The sequence below is a fragment of the Montipora foliosa genome, chromosome 12 (genome assembly GCF_036669935.1).
Source record: "Montipora foliosa isolate CH-2021 chromosome 12, ASM3666993v2, whole genome shotgun sequence".
In the NCBI taxonomy this organism is placed as follows: Eukaryota; Metazoa; Cnidaria; class Anthozoa; order Scleractinia; family Acroporidae; genus Montipora; species Montipora foliosa.
In genome coordinates this window covers 457,072-482,071 of record NC_090880.1, presented here as the reverse complement: position 1 = coordinate 482,071, position 25,000 = coordinate 457,072, and the positions used below count along the sequence as shown (strand labels likewise).

General features: G+C 38.3%; 1 protein-coding gene across 1 annotated transcript in view; it reads left to right on the top strand.

Annotated features, from left to right (window-relative positions):
* LOC137978606 (adhesion G protein-coupled receptor E1-like) overlaps positions 1-25,000 on the top strand; it is a 193,562-nt gene that overhangs the window by 76,443 nt on the left and 92,119 nt on the right. Inside the window, exon 2 of the mRNA XM_068825601.1 lies at positions 19,516-19,593. Coding sequence (XP_068681702.1) covers positions 19,518-19,593 — 76 coding nt within the window. The 5' untranslated portion in view covers positions 19,516-19,517. The remainder of the gene's footprint in view (positions 1-19,515; positions 19,594-25,000) is intronic.

Genomic DNA, 25,000 nt, shown 5'->3' with positions numbered 1-25,000 from the left:
ACGTACCATACCAAAAAAACAAAACAAAAAGATGCTGGTTTTTACACTGAAGGAACTTGTTGACATTTCAATTGATTCTACAGGCACAAACGTAACGTAAGAACCGTACGTGTCTTGTCTTCTGGAGACAGAGGTGAGACTGGGACGCCTAAAATGCTTTGTTGTAAACATGGCGGTTCACGAGTGAAGTTGTCTCTCTTAGCCTTTCTTTGTCTGTACAATTTAGGGGACAAGTTTTGAAAGTTAAAAACTTCAACCGATGCTGTATTTTGCTGGTAGGACTGGGTGGCCCCGACACTTATAAAAAACGATGTGATAATGATCCGATGATAACGGAACGGAAATGGTCCCACATAAGGACAGAGAAAAACTCTGATCAGAGTTTTCTTTGGCCTTGCGTGGACCCATTTCCATTAGTAGGGCTAACGCTCGCATGGTTCATATGGGGTAGAAACCTAGCACTTCAAATTACAGTCTAATCAGTTAACTCTTTTCAAATATAAGTGCTACACAGGCAACGTTTGCAAAAACGTAATTCTTCCTTGTTCTAGATAGCCAGTTTACTACCTACCAATTGAGTGCGACATCATCGTTAACTAAAATGGCGAGGCTCAATTCCTCTGCTCATTAGGGTCCAGACCGCAAGTGGCGTCTCTGAGAGTCTATGGGGGAGGGGGAGCATGCATGGTCGTTGAAACGGCGGCTATAACTTAGCCGGTCCCTACTGCATGGGAAAGCTTCAAAATTGGCAATAACAGTGTTCACATTGCGCACGGATTTTCGGTGAGTCAACTTGAATGAATGACAAACAGTTTGAAGAGTAAACGACAACACAACATCACTGAGCACATCTCCTCCCTCTCTCCTTCCTTTAAAGTGCTCAACTGCTCAAACAACCCCTTAATTTCGCTTGCAAAAGCAAATCGGCTTTGACAAATAACTCTTCCATCAACAACTCCGAGTCCCGTCTCAGTTAGAGACATGTACTTTCAAGCAGCGAGTTGTCCAAGTCTGGCTTGGGAGCCATCCTTTCTCAATGATGAAGTTAGTGGACACTGAAAACGGTGGTCTTGTAATCCAACATGTTATTTATCATCGTTTGTTGCTGCTCTAGTTTGAAGAATTATGAATCCGACTTACCAAGTTCCGACTCAAGATCCAACGCATGTGTCGACATTTGTCCCAGTGTCTTCATCACTGTTGAGCTAAGTCCTTTCTATATTTGCTTTTCGCGTCCTGTTTCAATAAATTGAAAGTTTGAGATAAAAGGATTCCGTTGGCATGGTTTATAGGAGCGTGGGCTGCGGAGCGGATTCAGACACCTTCACAATTGAACAATTTTAAGGTGGCTCTGAGTCCGCTTTAGAGAACTTTAACTTTGTACTGAATTTTATTTTATTATATAGATATTTATGAAATAGCAGGATTTCTCCTTTTACTAAAAAATCATATCTTCACCGCGCGCAGTGAACATATCATTTTTATCTTTCACATGTGAGGATATAAGTGTAGTCATGGTAACCAACACGATTAGCCAATAAAACGCGAGCTTTCTCTTTATTGTAAGATACGTTTGTGCTTTAATATAATTCTTCTGTACCACATTAACATTTTTATTGCAAAATTTGACATTGTCATGATTTGCTTTTCATAACATGCGATCATTGCTCTGTGAGCTAGCTTATAGATTCACCAATTTAAATCTTCGCTTGTTGTTTTGGTACCAAACCAACAACGGCCGTACTCGATACTCGAAACTGTATTGTTTGTCAAAAGCTCCACTTTTGACAACGTTTTTTCAAAACAATCCGCTTTCAACATGATAACGAACCCGGCCGGTGCCGTGTAAACGGAAAACGTAACCGCATCAAAAGCGATGCGGTTAAAAGTGAAACCGTGACCTTGTTAACTCTACCTAAAATGCTACTAGCTAGTTCGTTGGCTTGGTTATGATTATTACGAAGTTTAAAATTTGGCCCTCAAAAGTATAAACAAGTAATCGTATGGGTTCCTTGTAACTTATTAAGATTTATTTTCACTCGTTTTTTTCAAAGTCTCGAAAATTTATCAAGACTTTGAAATCACTAGTGAAAATAATTCTAAATTTTCCTTGGCCCCCTACGATTATTCAGTTCTAGTTTGTCGGTTGAAGGACTACTTTTGAAGAAATGGCATTTACACTTAATACTGATTAACCGGCGCTACTTTTCTGGATTTGTTCATTTCTATACCAAACTGCGGTCGCATTTGGCCTTTACCATCTCTAATTCTATTCTAAAATTTGTCTTTCACGTTAACTTGAAGATCAGAACTTACCGGTGACTTGAAAGGTTTAATAAACATTTAACACTAAAGACTACCACGCCGTGTAATGATCTATGCATTACGTTGGATCAACACAAACAGTGATAAGCATAAACACGCTACTGTTCGGACAGATCAAACAACGTTCACGAAGACATTCTCTTCAGACGTAGACAGCTGTTTCGGGCTTGTTGGCCCTCGTAAGTGCGCCGTAGCTAAAACACAATGAGCCTCAGTAACACTTCACCTATCTCATGTGTGTCGCTAGTCTGCGCACGCGTCTGCTTTCTAGTTTTAGCGCTGATCATCCTGGCAGATACATGCCAGCTGGCAAGCAGTTGACCGATGATAACAAAATATAATAGATCTCTCATGTCCTGAAAGAGAAGTTTGTAACAATGCCTCATAATTGCAATTCGGATTTTGCTATGATGTGCTATGATTTCAGACGCGTACGTAGGGGGGTGCATCGGGTGCACGTGCAACCCCTTCCTCCCTCCCCCCCCCCCCCCCCACCTGATAAAACGGTCCGCTCAATCAGATACGGCAAGATAAGAACAATCAAAGAAATGCGGATGAATGAATCGACTTATTCATGTTTCATGGATTTCTTATCTTTAAAACCTGTTTGAAAGCCTGATTTTAAGACCGGGTCCGAAAATGTGAATATCAAAATTTTAACGGTATATAAAAACCATTTCAAGGTCTTACTTCCATTTGCAAGTAGCCCAAAGTTAGTCTTTTATCTCTGTCGTCCTAAATAGCCATGCAAGAAATAGCTAGAATCAAGCGAACCTGGTACAAATATTCGAGAGGTGTAAAGACCTTTAGAAGGAAGAAGACTATTTATCTGGCATGAAAACGGTATAACTGAATAAAGCAACGCATGCGAAGTAGTACTGACTTAGGGCTTAATAATGATCTGTTTAGGGCTTTCCCTCGCTGCCACTATCTGCTCTAAAGTTTCAGGGAGTGAAAACTCATTTGCTTGACTCCTCCATCAAATGATTCCTCCTATTCTTCCAACCGCAAAACACCCCCGAATGAAGTAAAAAAACAAAGATTATTTCAATCCTCTTTAAATAGTTTGTATGCAGTACTGAGTAATATTCTCGAAACAAAATCTTATCCAATCTGCATAATCTGCGAGATCCGCTCAATCTGCCTTTTCACATGACCTTAATACAATGAAACTTTCATACAGTTCTGTTAATATTTGAAATATATTAACTTATGATCATGATTTTGCACAGGTGAAACCAGTCGTTTTGTTGGAAAAACGTTGAAGGCAGTAACTTTTTATTAATGTAACGGCAGGAGCCATAATCAGGGATGGAGACCGTAAGCGCGGGGTCCACCCAACCCTATGTGTTGTGCCAAAAAATCAATTTTTAGAAAAAATTGCGCCAACCCCTACGTCATAAACCCGCGCGGAGACGCGCAAATTTGCGTGGACACGTGTGTCTACTTGATTACGTGACATTGCCCGGAAATTGTTTTTACGATGAGGTAAAAATAAAAAGACGAACTGCCAGTTTATGGAAACAGTGTTTTAAAGCACTGATCCACGAGGTCTCAAAGCCATGGATGAAGATACCATTGTTCCGGCAAAGAGACTAAAAACTGTGTTGGAGGCTTTTCGTGACACAAATGCCGGAAAACCATTGCAGGTACGTCGCGGGCTTACTTTTGCTAATTGTTTACACTTTCGCCGGGTTGTTTGCAGTAGTAAACTCAGTATGGGTACCGGTTATGATAAAATTGATAAACTTGTGTTAGGGAGATGATCTCAGATACGACAATTACTTTTTCGCTTTTCTATGTGGACAGACGGGGAAACTTAAGCACATTCTTGCGAAGAGCAACGAGTTGAGATCTCTCGAGACCCTTGCTGTTAATATCCAGAACACTAAAGCTGAGATTCGTCTCGAAGTAGTAGGAAGCAGCAGGAAGCCATCGATGGTAGCTGTAAAAAAGGAAAAAGCAGCCCTTTCTGACGACGTACCGTTTGACGACGTGCAGTTGGTTGTGAATGCTAGTGGTGGATACCAGTTGTTTGTTTATCATTTCGATCCCGTAAGAAGTGGAACTATTGAAACTAGACCCTCCCTGAGGGTACACTGGGTTGCCTGTGGTACGTGCACCGTTCCAGACAATTTTTGTTCAAGTTCGGGGGTCATTATGACCATTCAAGGGGTCATCCAGAAGTCATACCAGCAGAGGCCCTTTTGCTTACGGGTTCTCACACGACGAAACAGATCTGTCCTTGCGTAATATGTAGCTCTAACAAGGCACGATATTGTTTTGGTATTGTCTATCATTGTAGTGCCATAGTCGAAGTCTTGGGTAAATAGCCTGAGGAGGCATGTGGTTACTAGCAAAGTACTGAACCTAGAAAGATTGAAGAAAATAAATGGGAAGTGAGGAACATTGGCGTGTGGGCTGACATGTTGATAAACTTCTTTTCACCACAAGTGTGCCCTCTGAGCATATGAGAGCTTTGTAATACTAAAGTTCACTGAAGTTACTACCCCTGTTCGGCGGGGTTAGTGTTAGGATGGGAGACCAAAACAATAAACCCCTCCTAAAACAGAAGCATCTGACCGAAAATACTATTAACGCTAACAAATGCGAACTCAGCAAGGTACAGATTTTGTTATCTTGCTTTATGCAAAACAAATATTGATGCAAAAGCAAATAACTATTGATACACAGTTTTTAGAAAGAGCAGAAGGAAGTTTCCGGGACGGTCGATCCAGAATAAAATATTTACGACATGATAACAACATTAATTTTGAGCCGTGGATATAGAAAATAAAAAGTTACGATCAGCGACAAACATTTTGGGAGATTTTTGCCACGTTCAAATAAATCGCAAAATCGAAAGTGACTAAGTTTATACCGCAGCATGTTTACTCGCCAAACAGTGAAGTATCGGTGTCAAATGATGGCAAGATACCGGGTTTTTGTAAGTATCTTTTTCTGTCAAGTGTTATAAAGTTTGACAATGAAATGAGCGAAGTCAAAACAAAGATCACAATCGCCCAACTCTTGTTTATGCAAAGTCAAAATTTACTCTCCAAGACGCGTACGACGTTATTTATCACCAGGTAATTCCATCATTTTGGAAATAGCAGCTACTTTATTATTCATCTGCGTCACAATTTTTTCACTGATTTTGGGGCTCATTTTGTTGAAACTCAAGCACGCTTCCAACAGGCCTGTGAACCCTTCCTGCTTACAGAGCAATACTAAAAAACTTCTCCCATATCACATTTCAACCTTAAGCTCGAAAATTCAATACACAACATGATATTATAATTCACAAAGGCAGAAAATACCACAGAATCCTTTTCCAGCGAAAAATTTATTGAAACAAACAACATATTTGCTCTTAGAGGCGAAAACCTCTTCCTATCTCATTGCGTGCGTGAAGACAAGAAACTCAATCGTGTCAAATTACCAGGTACTTCAGGTAAATACAGCTCACTTGGATTTCGGCTCGACGGGCGATAGATTGTTGTCGAAGTCCATTACTCGTTGCTTTTGAGATTCCAGGTGTTGGTTTTTCACCGCCTGCTTATTTTTTGCAAATGACTTTCCATCACTGAGCTCCATAAGGGTATATTTTGTTTAAGGATCCATTAAAACGTCATTTGCGTTACATGACTTTCGACGACATTACAGGCTAAGTTAATGATTCTGTGTCCACCAGAGAAATCTATGCAGTTCCACTACCCTCTCGATCCTAAGAAAATACGCACAGAAGGCTCTATGCACAAAGGCACCACTTACCAGGGGAGTGACAGGCAAGACTCTTACCGACACGGAATAAAATAAAAAATAATAATAATAAAACAAACAAACTAAACGCAGACCTCGACTGGCTTTGCCATACTGGCAACCCAGTAACTAGACATCTTTTCAATTCGAATTCTTCCCTTCTACTCACCTATCCCTTTCTGATACTCTCGAGTACTTCTGTCGTACTCCACCCTCCCTTTACAATGTTCCTTGAAGATGTCAGTATACTACTTTAAATTTCAACCTAGTTCGAAATTAAAATGACCTAGGTTGAAATTAAAGTTAACCTGAATTTAAATTTAATCGTAACAAATACATTCATTTTGGCTAGTGGAAATGTCGCAGTATAACTTTTTCACCGGCGCATAGGGAGGAGAGGGGGGGGGGGGGATTTTTTTGAAAGGATGTGAGAAGGCAGGAATAAGGGTGTATTAACTGGAAGGGAAGTATTACCGCCAGTGCATTATTGTAAATTGTATGCTATTCAAAAACGCGAAATTAAAGTGATTGAAAATATATAATTTTTGCAAAATCGTCATATTTAATTGTCGCGAAATATGCACACCTCAAAATCGCGAAATAAACATGTCGCGAAAATTTCATGTAATAAAGTACTATGAGTTCATCCATTAATGATTAATAATGGTAACTGAACTGAGTGAAGTGCAATTGGGTCTGAAATCATACGTGTGATTTTAAAATCGAACGAGCGCGCAGCGCGATTTCGATTTACAATCACAAGTATGATTTCGGACCAAAATTGCACGACACGAAGTTCAATTACTACTTTATTACATCCATTTAGAAATCACACAATAATTATTTAATCGATAAAATACAGAATTTTAGTCAGTACCAATATTTTATTGATCCAGTTGGGAACAAAAGTTGCAAAATTCGCCACACAATGGTTTTCTTTGTCTTTCATTTTCCTGCAATTTGATTGGTTACCTTAAAGAAGCCTTGGAATCTGATTGGTTGTTTTGTTTTAGTGTTCCTTTCTCATTGGCTGGGAAAATGCTGTGATTTAGAGCAAAAAATAGTACGATTTCGGAATAAATCGCGTGCTGAGAGCCAATCAGACTGCAAGGATCAGCAGTGATTTCTAAATGGTTGTAATAAACCTTGGAATTGAGTATCGGCCCTCATGCAAACCTGACCGGAATTTTTATCTCATCAAAACTAATCCAGTAATAGCAAAGACCAAGAGATTATGAGGAGACAGAACATATCCCCACGCTCCCTTTTATCATCCAGTTTTTTTTTTCAATCTCTTTTAAGCTTTGCGCCATAATGTGAAAGTTATTTTGGAGTGGTCTAATCTCTCGACTCCGGATCGAGCGGGTCCGGGTTCGGGTCCTGGCCGGGGACATTGTGTTTTGTTCTTGGGCAAGACACTCTCACGATGCCTCTCTCCTCCCAGGTGTATAAATGGGTAGCGGCAAAATGCTGGGGGTAACCCTGCGATGAACTGGCATCCCATCTAGGGGGGAGTAAAAATACTCATAGTCGCTTCATGCCACAGAAACCGGGATAAGCTCCGGCTCTTATGGGCCACTTGGCTCGTAAACATCTTTTACTTTTACTAATCTCGTACGCAGATCTCACTCTGTCACTGGAAATGACCGTGAGAGCTCTGGGAACGAGATTAGGTCTCATTCCCATGGTCGCGCAGCCATCAATGACCAATCAGGTGTCTTCCTTAAAATAACCGCGCATCATGACCACGAGCTAAATTTATATTGAAAGAAATTATCATTGGAAGAGTCCTATGTATGGCGAATGTTTTCTCTCCACTCATCCTCTCTAAAGATTGGGGGAATGCCACGGTTTCTATACACGGTGCCGTGCATACGGCGAGAGCTACTGAAATTTGAATTGACCAATAAAAATTCAGCGAGCGGAAAAAATTGTACTATCCGACGTCACGTCAGTTGTTATAATACACTTTACACTTTATTTAAAATGTAAAGTGTATTATAACAATTCGCAATTAAAGGGCCAGAGAACCGTTTAAAATATTTTGTGGCAACGTTTTTGTCAACAAACTTGGCACCAAAACTGGGTTGCCAGTGAGCGGCGATTCGAAAATAAGCTGTTGTGCTTTGGCTGTTATTTGTCCTTTTTCTAACTATTTTTAAACGAATTCAATCTTGTATTTTCGAATTAAGTATAAGAAGACGTCAAAAGTGTATTGATGATGTATTTACTTGTGCTAACTTCGCGAAAAAAGGCTTTGATGACGCCCTTTAGACAGGGTAGACATACAACAACGTCGTTTACGCACATAAATGCACCGTTTCCGGTGAAAGGGCAAAGGATTGGAAGGATAGCACAGTTAAAGTAGTTTTATTCAAATTAAGTATCATTGGAAGTATCCCGTGTGTGGTGAATGTGTTCTCTCCACTCATCATCTCTATTGATTTTGGAATGCCACGCTTTTTGATATACGGATCTCGGCGCTGTATCATCTCATTTAACGATCCTTGCAAATATTTACTCATCTAACTTAATTTCTTTTCAATTTACCTGCCAGCTATGATGAATTCAGTGATATTATCCGGTGATGGATTTTATCTGCGCCATCTTGCAATGTTTCTGTCGCCTGTCATTGGAGATGACTCCCGGTGTTACAGAAGCTCGACCCACGGAGATTCTGATTACAAGTTTCACAGTAATTGCGATGGAAAAAGCAACACGGTTACAATTGTCAAGAAAAACGATTTCGTGTTTGGAGGATTCACAGATATCCCTTGGGGTAGGTATTCAACTTTCAGCTATTTTCAAATCACGGTTTTACGTTACTGCGATAAATTTCTTGCAATTGTCTTATTGCATATACGCGATTTTAAAGGATTTCGTCGCTTCTAAACATCAAAGTTATTCACTGCCAGAAGAGCAACAACATATCAGATAAATTTTCTGTGCAAATTTGCAACTTTTGTTTTTTTTTTGTTTTTTATCCGTCTTGGTCTGAAATAGGGTATCGATTTTGAACATTTTGGTCTGAAATAAGGTATGATTTGTTCAATGAAGTCTTGAATTGGGTTTGTTTTTTAGAAGAAGCTTCTTCTTCTTCGTCATTAGGCGATAAGACCATCAACAAAGCCCTTCTCGATTTATTAAGCCAATCGTGTTACAGTTGAAATCGGTCTGAAAATAGGTCTGTTTGATTCTAGGCAGAGGAATATGGTGTTATCTCAAAATAATATCCCTCAAGTAATAAAGATCTTCATTCTCAATACTTGTTCACCGGACAGTGTTTACATAATTATCACTGTTGGGAGTCAAAGTGTTTATAAGCGACTGAAGAGTGAATATATTATCGCCCTATCATTTTTCGTTTAAATACGCCATTTCTCTTTGATCAATTTTGAAGTACAATGAATGATTTTCCTTCTTTCAGAATCGCCAGGAAACGGTAATGGGAAATTCGGTGCCACAGAGAAAGCGTTTATTTTCTCGCTACGAAACGCCGAAGGACTGCCGCCCTTCAAAAGCAATGTAAAAGATCATTACAAAGCGATACATAACGTTGGACATGTCGGCCCTACGTTTGGAGAAAATGACCTCCTAATTGATAGGATTTCGGCCACTTCATCCTCAAATTTTGGTGACAACTACATTGTCCCAACAGGGGTTCAGAACAGTTTAACTCTTCTTGCCGGAGCTTCAACCTTTGAAGAAGATGAGGTGGAGGTGTTTTTTCTTCTTTGATCAGTAAAGCACAAAAGTACGTTGGTTATTGGCATTCTCGTCATCAGAGCCTCGGATTGACTCAAGGCTCTGGGAAACTCTATGTAGGAGCACATGCGCTGTAGGATTCTTATAGCCAAACATTGGCTATTGGAACCTTACAGCACTTGCTCACTTCTTGTGCTAACAGGAATGCACCAATGATAGACGCTTTTGATTGCTCTGAACGAGAAGCAATGAGAAAACAGTTTGTTTCAGGTTTCCCCAGAGCTCTTCTCTCCCTCAGTCAGGAGAAGAGCTCTGAGGACGAGATTAGGTTATTTGCTATTAGAAAACCTAAGGGACCACAGAAGAATTTTTCGCGCGTTGCTAAGGAAGTGAAATGTTACTTCCGGTGACTGACGTCATCATATTGTGAGCTGACCAGAGAACCCTTTCACTTTCCCATACATACGTATCACAGTTTGGCTGCTACGTGTTAAAAGAAAACAAATCCAGAAAAAATCACAGCACGAACTTCCAGATCAATTGCGCATGCGTAAACGAACTGACTTCCGGTTTGAGAAAAAGCTAAATTTCCGGCGGTCTTTAAATTTAATTATTATTTTTTTATATGGCACCCTCAAATACAGAATATTGCTAAGCATTGATTTTTTTGAAATCGTCTTGTTTGAAAATGTTATTCAGAGTCATTTATCTCTTTAAAAAGAACAGTTTTCAAAAAAAAAAGAAAACCATGCTTGGCTGGATGCAAAATTTTCTTAAATTACTTAACCATTACATCCTTAGCAATGCACCCCCAAAAAACATTTCAGTATTGCCTCAAGTCAGCCAGCACTCTTTCTATAACCGCCGGCTTGTCGGCGAACTGTGGGCTCCTATAAGCAGTTAAGTCCACTGATCTCTAAAAGAGACTGGATCGATCGAACAACCCATTGTTTTCACTCCAGCCGTGCATCTTGGCCAATTTTGCGCTAAAGCTTCGTATACACAATGAAGTTATGGGTAAAAGCGGAACCTCTTTCGATAAAAAGAGGCAAAAACTTTGAAAGTGGTTTTTACAACATTGCTTTCCTCTTCCTTTTGACATTTTGTTCTGATTTACATGAAACAATAGATGCTCGATCCAGTCTTTTTCGAGATCAGCAGTGGTCTCGACTCACATCAACTGCGCTTCTTTCTGAAGTGGTTAGAAGTAGTTTTTATTTAGTGCTGACCGAAGGAATCGCCGTTTTGGAGTGAAAATAGGTGTACCCTGGGAACGAGAAAATTAAAGAAACCAACCAATCATATTGCTGGTCACAAGTGCTCGCTTTGCACACTCCTCCCGCATATGATGTGGAATAACAAACTGCTTTCGTAGTTGTGGCACATTTCCTATTTGACACGACTAGGCAACACAAATTGTTCTTAACTGTTTCATTTTAGGGGAAAAAGTCTGTCTTGTATCGTACTTGCCCTTGCAATTCAAATCATATCGTAAAACTTGCTTACTAAAAGTTTAACAAGGCCGAAGGCAGTTTGAGGTAAACCGAGGCACTTGCTTAGCTCAGCCATTTTTTAAACCGTGATTCAGTTGTTGTCTGTAAAATGTACTCATCATAAACACCTAAAATATCTATGAAAATAATTTAACCATGGACATTGCGTCAGTCATAATTTTTTTCTAGCTATGACCCTGGTTAACATATTTAGTAAATCTGTAGTTATTCATCTATTTTTTTTTCTACCGGAAACTCATTAAAGTTAAAGTTAGGCAGTTTTCCCTCTTTCCTCAACCTTATCAGGAGCCCAACCTAACCCTACAACTCCAATGCTATGTCTATGGAACTCCTAGGTCTATGTTAAGTCTATGTAACGGCATTTCAACATATCAAGCTACTGTTAGACGAGTCCCTAAACTCCCTGCATGTGACGCTATCTTTTAAACGGGTTTAACTTTTTTAGAACACTGCCCATTTTAAAATATATTTGGACATCTTTCTGTAATTAATTTTACAGAGTATGTATAAGTAGACTAGAGAAATCATTTTAAAATTATTATGATGAATTTTTGTCTCTGATGCTATCAAAGACAATAATAATTATTTATTCGTGTGAGCAGTAATTTTTAGTGTTAAGGGTTAAATTATCAGTTTAGTGATTAGGGTTAAGCTCTCAGTTAGGTTTACACACTTATTTGAAACAGTTAGCATTTCAGGAGGAGTATGACAACTGCAGGCTGCCTACAAATCGCGCTGATAAACAGTGTTTAAGTCTATAACGCACCCATTTCAAATATCGCTGAGAAGCAGTATTTAAGTCTGAGAACCATTTTAAAACGGTTAGCTTTTACTGCGATTTACGGTTAGTCTGCAGTTTGCAAATGTCATACACTGCAATCAAGGTAAGGGATCGGCACGCATTGTAGTGATAATCAGATTGAAGTGATCACTTATTGGCAGTGTTAAGTTTAAAGCAACCGCTGTCTTGGTTTTTGGGCTAAGAATATTGGCTAATGGTTGGTGAAAGAAAAGAATTCTTTTACATGTAGGATAAAGGGGTTTAGTTTGTAAAGAAGCTCTATGCAGTGTCAGTGGGGAAGTTGAATAAACAAAAGGGTTTATCAACTGAGTAGATATGGTAAGTTGATCACTGTAAAGATATTTGAAAGCTGACGTTTCGAGTGTTAGCCCTTCGTCAGAGCTAAACCATTTTCTGTCTTTCACAAATAGAACTACTTTTTATAATGAAAAAACAGTGATATTCTTTAATCATTCCATTGGCAATATAGCTTGTATAATATAAGATTTATAAATATCGGTCTCTCAGATTTTCAATTAAATAGAGCAGTATACAACTGGAAAGTAACTGCATTACAATTAAACGTGACAATGGTATTATTTGTACTGTAACAATATTAAAAAAACAAGAATTCATCTTGAAAGGAAATTACTCATTTTGCAAAATGACCTGTTTACAAGATGCATATAAAGGAAATGTCTTCGAAATAATCGAAATTAAGATTAGTAGCACTGCACAGGTTTTATGTTGAAGGAGAAATAACTCATTGGACTTCTCCAAACTTGGTCACTACTCGGCCATAATTATAATGGTTTTCGATTAAACTGAGTTAATTTTCCTAAAAGCATGTTGGGGTACAAGGGAGGCATTTTACCATCAAGTCGATCTCTATCGAGAGACGGAGGACTATTAGAGCTGCCATTGGTTGTTGGGCAATTTTTGTGCATAGAATGGATGTGTTGACAGCCTTCTGGCTGATTTCTGTATAATTTCTTGAAGTCACTTTCCTGTAATTTGACTGTGTGCTTGGGCCAAGACTTAAACCAGTTCCCGTTTTGTAACTACTTTTTTGTGTTTTCTTGTGAAAAGTTCCTGTAACCCATTTTCGTTCGAGTTATCATGTTTTTCCATTAATTGTTTCGGCTTAGATCGATCTTTGTTTCCAGTAAAGCGGAAATGTTTGGCCTTGTTGCAAAATTCATCTTCTAAATAAAAAAAAAAAATGTGAGTTGTTTTGTCTTTACGTGGCCTTTAAATTTCTCTGTTTCTCTATAGAACTTTATTTCATGTACGCAATTGCGTTGCCGTGACTCTGCCATATACCGGGCTCTGGTGTAGTAAAGAACGGGCTTTCACCCCTCCAATGCGTCCTTCAAACCCAAAACCACCCAATTTCAAAACACAAGTTGCTCAAGATCTTTGCACCCATCAGTTTTTCGGGCCTGCTACGGCCCTGTATTGCCGAGAGCAAATTGGCCTTATTACGGTTTTGGAAGCCATCTTGACGGGTAGGCAAACGTGTCCGAAATAACAGTGTTTCTATAGAAATCTGCGTTAAAATAACTTGAGAAACCCTTGAATGTAGAAATATCTGTGAATGGTAAACTTTAGTTGCTAACCAAAGGATTTTACTGGCAAAATTTCCTACCTATGCCAGCGAAATTGCCATACAATTGCTTGATTATTTATGCTTAGTCAGTCGACATGCGTCTGTGGGAAAAAATTACAGGCAAATGTAAAGGAAATTTAAGATTTCGTTGGGCAAGTTCCCGTGATAAGGCCTATTAAGCGGATCATTAGTTCGACTTCTCTTGACATTTATAGATGAGAAAACCTTAAATAGCAATGACCACAACCATGTTTTCTGAGCCCGCGAAACACCTTGCATACGGAACCCGCGCCCGCAGTGCGCGCGGCAGTCAAAACCGTGCTATCCTGTCAATCATTTGCCCTTTCACCGGAAACAGGGCATTTCGGTTGTGCGTAAATGACATTGTTGTGGATCTATCCCGTCGAAAGGACGCTACCAAAGTGTTTATTCGCGAAGTCAGCACGACTAAATACATTACTATGGTTTTGCCGTCTTCTTACACTTGATTCGAAAATACCAGCCTGAATTCGTCTTTGAATAGTTAGAAAAAGCACAAATAACAGCCAAAGCACAACAGCTTACGTTCGAATTCTGCTCGCCGACAACCCAAATTTGTTGACAAAAAAAATGTTTTAAATGGTTTCCTGGCCCTCTATTAATAGCGTTCACGTGAATTTTAAATGGGGTATCGGGAAAGAAAAATTGTCAAGCTGATATGTGTTTCGTGTAAACATACATTTTCAAGTAGCAAAAATTTGTATAAGCACTACAAACCTTTTACTGACCATTACTCGAAGGAACTCCCTTTATAAGCTGCAAGGAAGCCGCTGATGAATTTTGCACAAAAACCTCGGCCCCTAACACCGGAAAGCCAGACTTGGAAAGTTTTTTTAGCGGAAGGCTCATTACTAAGGAAGAGCTTCAAGAGCTTGCCCTCCCGCAGGTCGCCAGATAGGTGCAAACAAGCTGATTCATGTCCGAAAAGAGTAAGATCTACAAGGTGCAGTCAAATTTTGTTTCTTGTATTGTGCGAAAATTTATTCAAAACTTTTCCCTCACTCCCAAATAAGAACTTGCTGTGTCTTGCAATTCTACAGTGAATTACTATTAGGCCAATACGAGAATTAACATCAAAGAGCACTCCCAGGGGTTTGGGGGAAGAAGAGAATATGGCTTATTTGAACTGGGGAACAGAGGAACAATTTCAAAATATTTTAGGGAACAAGGGAAGAAAACCAATATTTAAATTTTAGGGATAAATAAGCTGGGAACAAGTTTGAAAGTAATTTGAGGAACAAGGAAACACAAGCAAATATTTAAAGGGAACAAGGACCCCTCTCTCCAGGAGGGCCTCATTAAATGTTCTGCCTCTTTCATCCAACAGCTCCAACAATTTTTGAGTGACCGACACGAAAAGAAGACTCTCTTAGAGAAATAAATTATTTATAATAACACTTTAGCATGCAAAACAATGCTCAGATGCTTACAAGCACCCACATGCCCGTGTTTGTAAAAAAGCACCATGAGCTATTCCTTGCAGCTGGTTTAGGCATTGTTTCATCTTTCAACATTGGGCAAAACCAAACCTACTCCATTCTCAGAGGGCACTGGGGAAAGAAGCTAAAAGAAAAAACTAGCCTTAATCCAATTCTTCCAAGGCAATCTTTAAAGAATAAGATTATTGAAGGAACACTTTTGAGTGCCAACCCTAAAATAAGTCTTTTAAAACAAGTGCAAACAATATTAATAGTCTTTGAATTCACAAAATGTCTCATATTCAATTAGATTTGGCTGCAATATTCCTTAAAACTAGGCAGAACTATTAACCATAAAATGTGGAACATTTCCTGCCTATCTAAATATGCCACAAATTAGGGCTCCAAAAAGCAACCAGTTAAGTTTTTAGATAAAGATAGTGTCTCTATGGAGATCTGACACAATACCTAAAAATTAAATAATTAATTTTGATGCGATCAAGACATTGAATGAACGATATTGACTGTGAGTCCATTGACTCATGACTCATTGACTCATTTAACTCATAAAACATGCGTTCTCTGAATGAACAAGCAATAAACAAACTGCAGCAATGTATTTAAGGTTCACAAAGTGGGAATGAAAAAAACAATTCCTCATTTGATGTTTCAAATATATGCATTTAAATTAATTTTCTATCAACAATTCAAGGGCCTGACTTTTCAGTGTCTGTTCACTGGTATTGATTTATGTTTCCATGATAAGTTTGAAAGTGAATCTGGCAACCACAGTGCCCTATGAAATGGGAAATAACTTTAACATACCCTTTAAACTTAAACATTTTACAAGGGACACCATTACAACAACAACAACAAGCTTTATTACCAAAATAAAGTTAAAGATTACAATAATTTATAAAATATTAATACAAACCAAGGTAATGTTTACTCAGAATAACTAAAAAGCTAATCGAGCTGAGTAAAACTAAGTAGTGTTTAATATAGGAGGTAGGTTGGCACTAGAGCTTGAGTAAGTAAATTAATTAGTCAAAAAAAGAGAAGAAAGAGAAAACAGATAAATAAATAAATAAATAAAAATAAATAAATAAATTCCAGTTGAAAACTCATGAGCAGCAAGACTGTAATATGTTTAACTTGACTCTGTTTTTAAACGTTTTGAGGGGGAGGTGTTTAATACTTTCTTCAAGGTGATTCCAAAATTTTACAGCTGCAAAGCAAATGTTGAATTTACCATAGTTTGTTTTGATGGTATTGATATAATAGGTTGATTTAGGGTTGATATAATAGGTTGTTGATGCCCTGCAAAGAACAATAATAATGTTTAATACTTTCTTCAAGGTGATTCCAAAATTTTACAGCTGCAAAGCAAATGTTGAATTTACCATAGTTTGTTTTGATGGTATTGATATAATAGGTTGATTTAGGGTTGATATAATAGGTTGTTGATGCCCTGCAAAGAACAAAGAATAAATTGAAAGGAGAGTTGGTCCGGAGTTTATCAACAATGGACAGTTCATGGCTGCATTCACCAATGTAGAGAACAAACACATCAAGTTTCTTCTCAAGCAACCAAGTGTTCAAGGAGCTATTCAATTTCCAAAGAACACTATGGCAGTGTACCAGTACCTGGGTGAATTCGGGTACCTGGCCTGAAAATGAAACTTGTGGAGCCAAATAACTTGTTGAGCTTAGTACTTAAACTGGGTAGATAATTATGTCTACAAGTATTGTCTATTCAACCAACAGTTTCTCCTAATTTTGTGTACCATTCACTTGTTGGCCATGTTTCCTTAACAAAAAATCGCTAATTCAAGTACAGATTCAACTACAGATTCAAGTCCTTTCAAATCATCAAAGTTACTTTGCGCCACAAGGAACAAACGAAAAAATACAAGCACTGAAGAACAAACTGCTCAAGAATGCACGACTCCTTTTGAAACAGCAGAACAGGATCCTTGAGTCACTACAAAAGTGCTGCAAGCTACGTAGATGTTTGCAGAACGATCGCAAGTTGTAATCATTGAAAAAAAACTCCACTCCAGATCTGATAGACGACGATCGTGCAAGACTCGCCAAGCACGTGGAACACTCTACAGGATTATTCGGTGTTTGGCACAGCAGATGAACGAAAAATTGTTCCCGTCACTATTAAGTTCCAACCCGATAAGACAATCTTGCCCAAATACAACAACAATTTCGAATTCGGCAGCAGGCAAGCTCATCACAAGCCATCGAAGTTGACATAAAGCAGCATAGCGCTTCACCTGAAGTTCGATCATGGTGGACACAAACAAGGGGTGAAAGAACTTCCTGAGGTCAGACGTGATTGACCCAACACTCGTTAGAGCGGCTCAGTTATCGAACATCAAAGTGCTGAACAAACCAAGGGATTTCGTCGTAAAAATGTTCACTCAGCAACGTCTTATTCTTCTTCTACTGAATAAAGTTCAAAAGCGATCCTGGTTGTTAATCACATGCTAGCCCAATCCATAAACTGGATAAAGAGGATTGGCAAATTGATTGTCAGAACAATGCGTCATTTCTGTCTCGCTGAGTTCAAAGAAGCGACGGTCAAGAGAGTCACAAGGGAAGGCTGAGCGAAATGTCCACAAATCTAACCAATCAGAATGTAAACAATTGGCGTGACATCGGATAGCACAGTTTTTCCCTCTCGCTGAATTCTGATTGGTGAGTTTAAATTTCAGCAGCTCTCGCCGTATGCAAGGCAGAGCACACCCAGCAAACCATTGTTTTAACGAAAACCGCTGGTCAACAACCTGGTTCTGGTCATTGCTGTCTAAGTCTTCCTTATATGCGAGTATATTGGCGTTGCCGCGTCGCGTTTCATTCTCGTTTTTACGCCTTAAATTAGCACCAGGGAGATAATATTGTAATTAGAAGTGACTGCTAAATATTTAACAATTATTCGCCGAAAGCAAGTTGAATATCGGTTATTAATATAAATACACAGGTGATTATACAAAATCGGGCGCTCTCATTGGCTCACTATCTCGGATTATCAGCCGATAATCACCTAGACGGACAAAATGGCTACCAGTAGTCGTTTTGCCACTGTAAGTGAAGATGATTTCCCGTTGAAATGTTTTTTTTTTTTTTCTTCTCTTATTTGAAATAATCACCTGTGTATTTATACTAAAACAATTATTCGCCTCAGGCTCAGTGATTATCGATGAATATTCACCTCGACTTCGTCTCGGTGAATATTCACCGATAATCACTTCGCCTTCGGCGAATAATTGTTAAATAAAAAAATTCACGGATATTCACTCAGCCTGAGGTGATAAATTGTTTTTAGTACAATTACATAGGCAATTCTTTGAAAAATATACATTTTCTCTAAAAACAATTAATTTCTTCGTCTATTACCTAGACAAAACGGCTTGCGGCCAATTTGAAAAACCGCTTAGGTGCACGTGATTACCGAGTACTAATGACCTCATCGGCAACCAGTCAGCGTAAAGAATTTTAAATAATCACTTATTTAAATGTCTCTCCACTTCATTATTAATTACTTCAAAACGGGATACACCCAGTTGTCAGAAACTTGCATCTCAAATAACGCGAGCACTTCCTTTCAGACAGTCGAGGTTTAATTAGGTCTTCTAGTTTCGATGACCATAAAAAATTAAAAATTTACAGTAAACTTTGTAAAAAATGATTCCTAAGCGTTGGTGGCTTTTCGTGGGATGAGTCAGAACCTTTCACATCCACTCAATGAGTATGCCCTCCAACATGGCGGCCAAGACTAATCATGCTACTTTGTTGAAAAATCAAAGGACCATAAAATATTTCCTTTAAATGCGTTTCCTCTCAAATTTCGCGTGTAAGATAATTTTTATGTGTTCTGTCAATTTTTGGCAACCGCAAGATTACAACTCACTGTTTAAGGGAAGCATTGGTCACGTGACCTCTTAGTGCAAGTGGCCTATTGTTCGTCTAACAGAAGTCGTACATTTCTCTATTGTTATTGGTGTCGCTAGAGGTTGGTTGAGAACGTTCTATTAGACCCTCTAGTTTCGATGACCATCAAAAATTAGAAATTTATAGTGAACTTTACAAACAATGATTCCCTAAGCGTTGGTCGCTTTGCATGGGATGAGTGAACTCGAGAACGTTTCACATCGCCTCAATGTCTCTTCTAAAACTGTTTAACTTGCTATACCTTTAGCAAAAGGGTTGAGGCGCCAAATAAATGTAGTACAGGAGAAAATCATTAACTAAATTATCGACAGGTGTGATTATAATTGTCAGTATTCTACTTCCCTTATTTAAAACTGAGAATTTATGTGATGTTGTCAGTTAATTGTTGCTACTTTGCAGACATGGATTGTTTTCTTTGGTGCTACATTCTGTGTCCGTTGCTTTATTTTGGAGCATCATACGCTTCTTATGAAGAGGGTAAGTGTTCCGTCGAATGACGCTTTTTTGTATCTTATTATAGCATTTTAAACTACGGTCACTACAAAGAGAGAAAACTGAAATGAGATATTGGAGGGTATGTCTTAGCATGGGAATTTGGTTTCTCCCTACTACCGTCCAGTTAACCATTTTTGTATTTTTGTTCGATTGTATTTGTTAGTATTAATCCATTTGTATCAGTTATGTATGGTTACGAACTGCGATTAAAGATAACAATGGATACGAGAACGCTATCTGTTAAGGACATCAAATCCCTTTAATGTAATAATTTCTCGACTACCCAGAGCCGTTCTGCATGGAAAGTGTGTACTAACATTTCAAGAATAAAATGGGTATGAACAGTGTCGATGTTTGGAGAGAAAATTGAAAATTTATTACCAAACTCTCGCCTCCTCCTCACAAGTGCACGTCATCATCGAGTGGAAGCCGCCCCTTTCGTACAACATGAACGAGATGGAAACATCGTGAAACACAAATTGGAATTGCTCAAACTTATACAGTATTTTGAAGTGAAGTTTTCGTCGCCGTACGTAGCGGTGGTGGTTTCTTAAACTCCCTCTGTAAGTGCTCCCTAGTCTCTACAAGAAGGAAAAAAAAGGTGAAGTTAGCACGTAGTGCAGGGCTCATTTATACCATCACGACTTTCCGTGTAAATACTTACAAACCGCATCGATTTTGACACGGTTTCTAAGTCATGAAACCTTGTCGATGTGGAACTTCGTTCGTGTGACTGTTGCCTTATTCTTAGGATACTTAAGCACATTCCATTGAACGACGCGAACGAGATGAATAATCGCGAAAGACTTACGACAAAGCAGAGTTATTATATATATATATATATATATATATATAATATTTTGAGATGAAGTTTTCATCGACGTCGCTGTCGTGGATCTTAAAGTTCCCGAGTTCGATTTTGACTTTGGCTTAGAGAATAACTTTGATGTTAACTTTATGTTTTTAAGTCAGAGTGTCAAGTGACAAATGACACTGGCCAAAAAAAAAGAAAAAATAGACATTTTCATCCCAAAATAGGAACAAAATAGGAAACGTTCCATCAACTCTACTCCTCTTAACAAAGCCAACAACAGCTCTGTTTCACAACCAAATGCCTTATTTAATATCTAACAGACAAGATGGCAGGTATCCTTCTTAGAAACAAGTGCTGAAACTTTTTACAAAGGGACACTCGTCCTTCACCTTCCAAATTACATCACATACAGTTCTTTCTAAGATATCTTTACATACAGCAAAAGCCAACAAAGACTATTCGTAAACAAAAATAATCTAACGCTTAATATTTTTGGGCTATTTTAGCAGACGGTAACCTTAGCTTTGCTCTTATTTTTGACAGTGTTTGTCTTTGACGACATGGCCTTGTCCAACAGTTTATGCAGTTTTTCAGTTACCAATGCCCTATTTTCTCTAAGTAGTACATTGGATTCACTTTAGAAGCTGAATTAAATTTTCTTATGTTCAAAAGGTTATACAAAGCTACGTCTTGTCCTTTTTTGGTCATAAGGGGAACACGTTAAGTATATCCGAACAATTATACCGTGTGTAAACAAGAGTTTGTTTGTAATGGTTACCACTCTAACAGCTATCAGAAAACGTATAAGGCTGAAAAATATTTGAACTTTTTTCGAATAAAACATTGCTATAAAGACAAAGATACAACTGTCTCTGAAGAGATGGCATACCCCAACTCAGTATTGCTCAAAAGCAAAAAGGATGAAATCGGATTTAATTTCCAGCTTCCATAATTCCACATAGCAGCTGCACGAGCATGCAAATGACCTCCCAGACTTCTTTGCATGCTACCAAAGACATCGAGAAAGTCTGGACACAAGTTTCAAAAGGTTATTATTCAAACACGACTTAAAATTCTCCGTTTTTTTTTTTTTTTTTTGAAGAATTTATCAATTTTATTGAAAATTTTATCTACAACATTTCAAAATGTTCCCCTGCACTAGGTAAAATCCTTCAAAAAAGGGAAAAATTAGGAATTTCTTGAAAAAATAGGAGAAAATTGGAAGCAGGCCAAAAAATAGAAAAAAGTAGGAAAAATAAGAACTTGACGCCCTGTGGCAGCACTCATATCAAGGTTCACTGTACCGGTTAATTAACCTCAAATTCGACTGAAGATGTAGGTTAAGTTAAACTAGAATTTTAATTTTTGAAGGCTCGTCATTTCTAGATTTAAACTCTTGAAACAGTTAGACCGAGAATTAAATCAAGAGTGCGTTCGATTGACCGTATTCCGGAATAGGAATACTTGGAATAGAAGTTAGAAAACCTTTGCTTCTACGGGGATTCACTGATTAAAATTGTCAAACACCTGCTAAAATGATATTTTCAACTTACCTTTATTATCCTTGTTGCTTCAAAATGCCAGACATACCGTTTTAAATCATCACTCCACTTATTCTTACTCCGGAATAGGGTCAATCGAACACACCCTTGGCTACGGCTGCTTTATTTTTTGGAGCCTGCATGCCTACGGATTTGCCGGAACCTAATTAGAGACCTTCATCAATGAATTTTTTCGGGGACATACTGCAAACCGTAAACCGCGGTTTGCGGTTAGCCGTTTGCCGTTAGAAGTTAACTTGATTTTGAACTTCAGCAAGCCCTTCCTGTTATTCATTTCGGCGCCGCCATCTTGGACTTTTCTTGCTACAACTGCTCTCAAATCAAACAGCTCAAATTCTCCCAAGACGCAAATTTGGTCCTCAAAATTTAACCCAATCGATATCAAACAGATGTAAAAACATAACTGATATGGTCAAATGCGAAGTCTGATTAATCTCTGGCTATAAAACGCTGCCGTAAATCACTTATCGCAAGAACGGTGTCCTGAAGTTAAAACTCGAACCGCAGAGGCCAGGACAAGATCACGTGATTTCCCGAGGTTTGCGGTAAGCGGTACTGCCCGAAAAATTCGATGTTAAAGGTCTGTGTTGTTTCGTAACGAGCGCGCGCGCGTGTAACGACTGTGTGTGCATATCGTTTTGGCGGTGTATGAATAAAATTATGCTGGCTTGAAGAGAAGAATCTGTCCTGCTCTAGACTTGAAGAGAGAATGAGAGATTACAGGGAAGCAAAGACATGACCTGAAGGGAATAAAGCATGCAATTACAATCACACCAGACGATCTCACCAAAAACCAATGAAATACACCCTAAATGACCTCATCGAAAACCAATGAAAACACTGTCGGTCTGTAAAAATGCCTTTACATAGGCCCAGTATGGGAGATGTAGGCTCCGGGTCATGGGTTCCTGCCGTGTGATACATCTTTTGTCGACCTTAAGCTACAATGCTAGAATCACGTGATATCCTCGTTTTAAGCCTTTGACTCCCAGGAGTAATCAGCATGTAAATTCTCCTCACAATTGCAAACACTTTCCGTTCAACAAGTATTGAAAATAAAGATCACTACCAGTTAAGGGATATTGTTTTGATATAACACCAAATTCACGTGACTAGCAAATTATTAGGAGAATGAACGTTTAGATCATGGGGAAAACCCTCTCATTGAACGATTTAATTCAACTCTGCAGAATGACCCAAACTGAGTGTCAATGGCGATTACTTGCGCTCAGGGAAAATCCTTTTTCATGAAGACTTTTTCATGTAGGAGAACAATCTTTTAGGATTGGTGTATTACTGCTGGAATTTTTATTTTAAGGACCAGCCCCTGTGCTTCAAAGAGACAACGCATAGTAGATTAGCTATTAAATACATGTTTATTGAAAGGGAATAAAATGAAGAAAAACACTTTTATGTCTTGTTTTGTTTCGCGATACCTCTATCGAAACGGTTTCCTTAACATGAACTAGTTCCTCTTCTTCATGCCACAAACAAGATATGGGGAAATTCCCAGGGTTCTATCCAGGATTTATCGTTTGGGAGAGGAGTCCAGAGTAGCCAAGTCTTACATGCATTTCAGTGAAACTGACACTGCGTGCGTTAACAATTACAAAAATAAGTCTCGATACCTTTCGCATTAAAGTGGAGTACATTTCTCACACCTAAAATATTAACTTGTCGTGTGAATCACGATCTCCTTTGACAGAAAACTGAACATATTTTTCAGTCTTGAAATCGTGATAGAAAAGTCACTTGCATAAACCAGTATGAAATAAAATGTGTTTGAATTGAGTAAAATATAGTTCACTCGCGGATTTTTGCCCTCAAATACCATCTTCAGTCATTTTTAACACTTCTGAAGGATAACTTCGCATTTTTTAAAGCTTTCCAAACGACAAGTCAAAAATTAGTCTCTTCAAAGATTCGACATGAATAATTAGCATCAATTTGCCTTTAAATTTTGCGTCATTTAGCTCGTTCAGGTTACACACATTTCTGCAATTGTCGGAGTGAAGCGTTCAGAGTTCGAGCATAAGACTTAACACAGAAAATGAATAATAGCAATTTTGAAGAATATGAAGTTAGAAAAAATCAAAATGAGGTACCAGGTACATTTTTATCGCGTCAAATATCATCCATTTTCCGCCGCCATGTTATGCAACCTTTGAGGATGTTCTTTGAAGAGTTTAGAAAATCACAATTTTAACATTTCCGTAAAATGTATCGAAGTAGAAATGGATAAGAATGGTTGTTTTTATTTTGTGTCAAGTTTGGTGCCAATTGAATTCATTTTAAGACTTCACCGTTGCTTGGTTCTCGCAGCAAATTTTGGGCAATTTGTCAAACAGAAAACCGCACTTTAACAGCGTTTTCAAATTTTCGCTAATGTCTCAAAACATGAGAATCGCTGGAACTTTTAAATGTGGTTTTTGAAAATAGTTCACTAAAGGGTATCTTTGGGCAAAATATGAGCTCTCCGCCAAAGTGGCCGTTGACGGACGATTCTCGATTCTTACAGGCAGCCATTCTTAGGATGGAAAAAAATAAAATAAAAAAAAAATAAAATAAAATAATAATAATAATAAATTAAATTAAAAACATTTAACCACGGGATCCTTATCACTAAAAAGTGGTATGTATTAAATTTTACATCCAACCCCCCTCTCTCTTGTTGTCATTTTCTCCTAGGCCCCCCTCCACCCCTCTAATTTTCCAACCCCCTACGGCTAGCAAGGATGGAAAGTATTTGACACTTTCAAGTAACTTTTGTTTTATTCGTTTCAAATCTTCGTAGCCAAAAGTTAATAATGATCAACTTTTCCCTCAGAACTTGAAATTATACTCTTGTGTTTCATTGCAAGTTTTCCGGCGAAAGAAAAGAGTCCTTTATGTTCTGATCTAACAAAAAAACAGAAATACTCAACTAACGTAGCCTCTTACATATTTTAGGGAAAAATGGCCATTCTCTTCTTTTCCTGTCACATACAACTTTTATGTGACAGTAGTGTCAAAC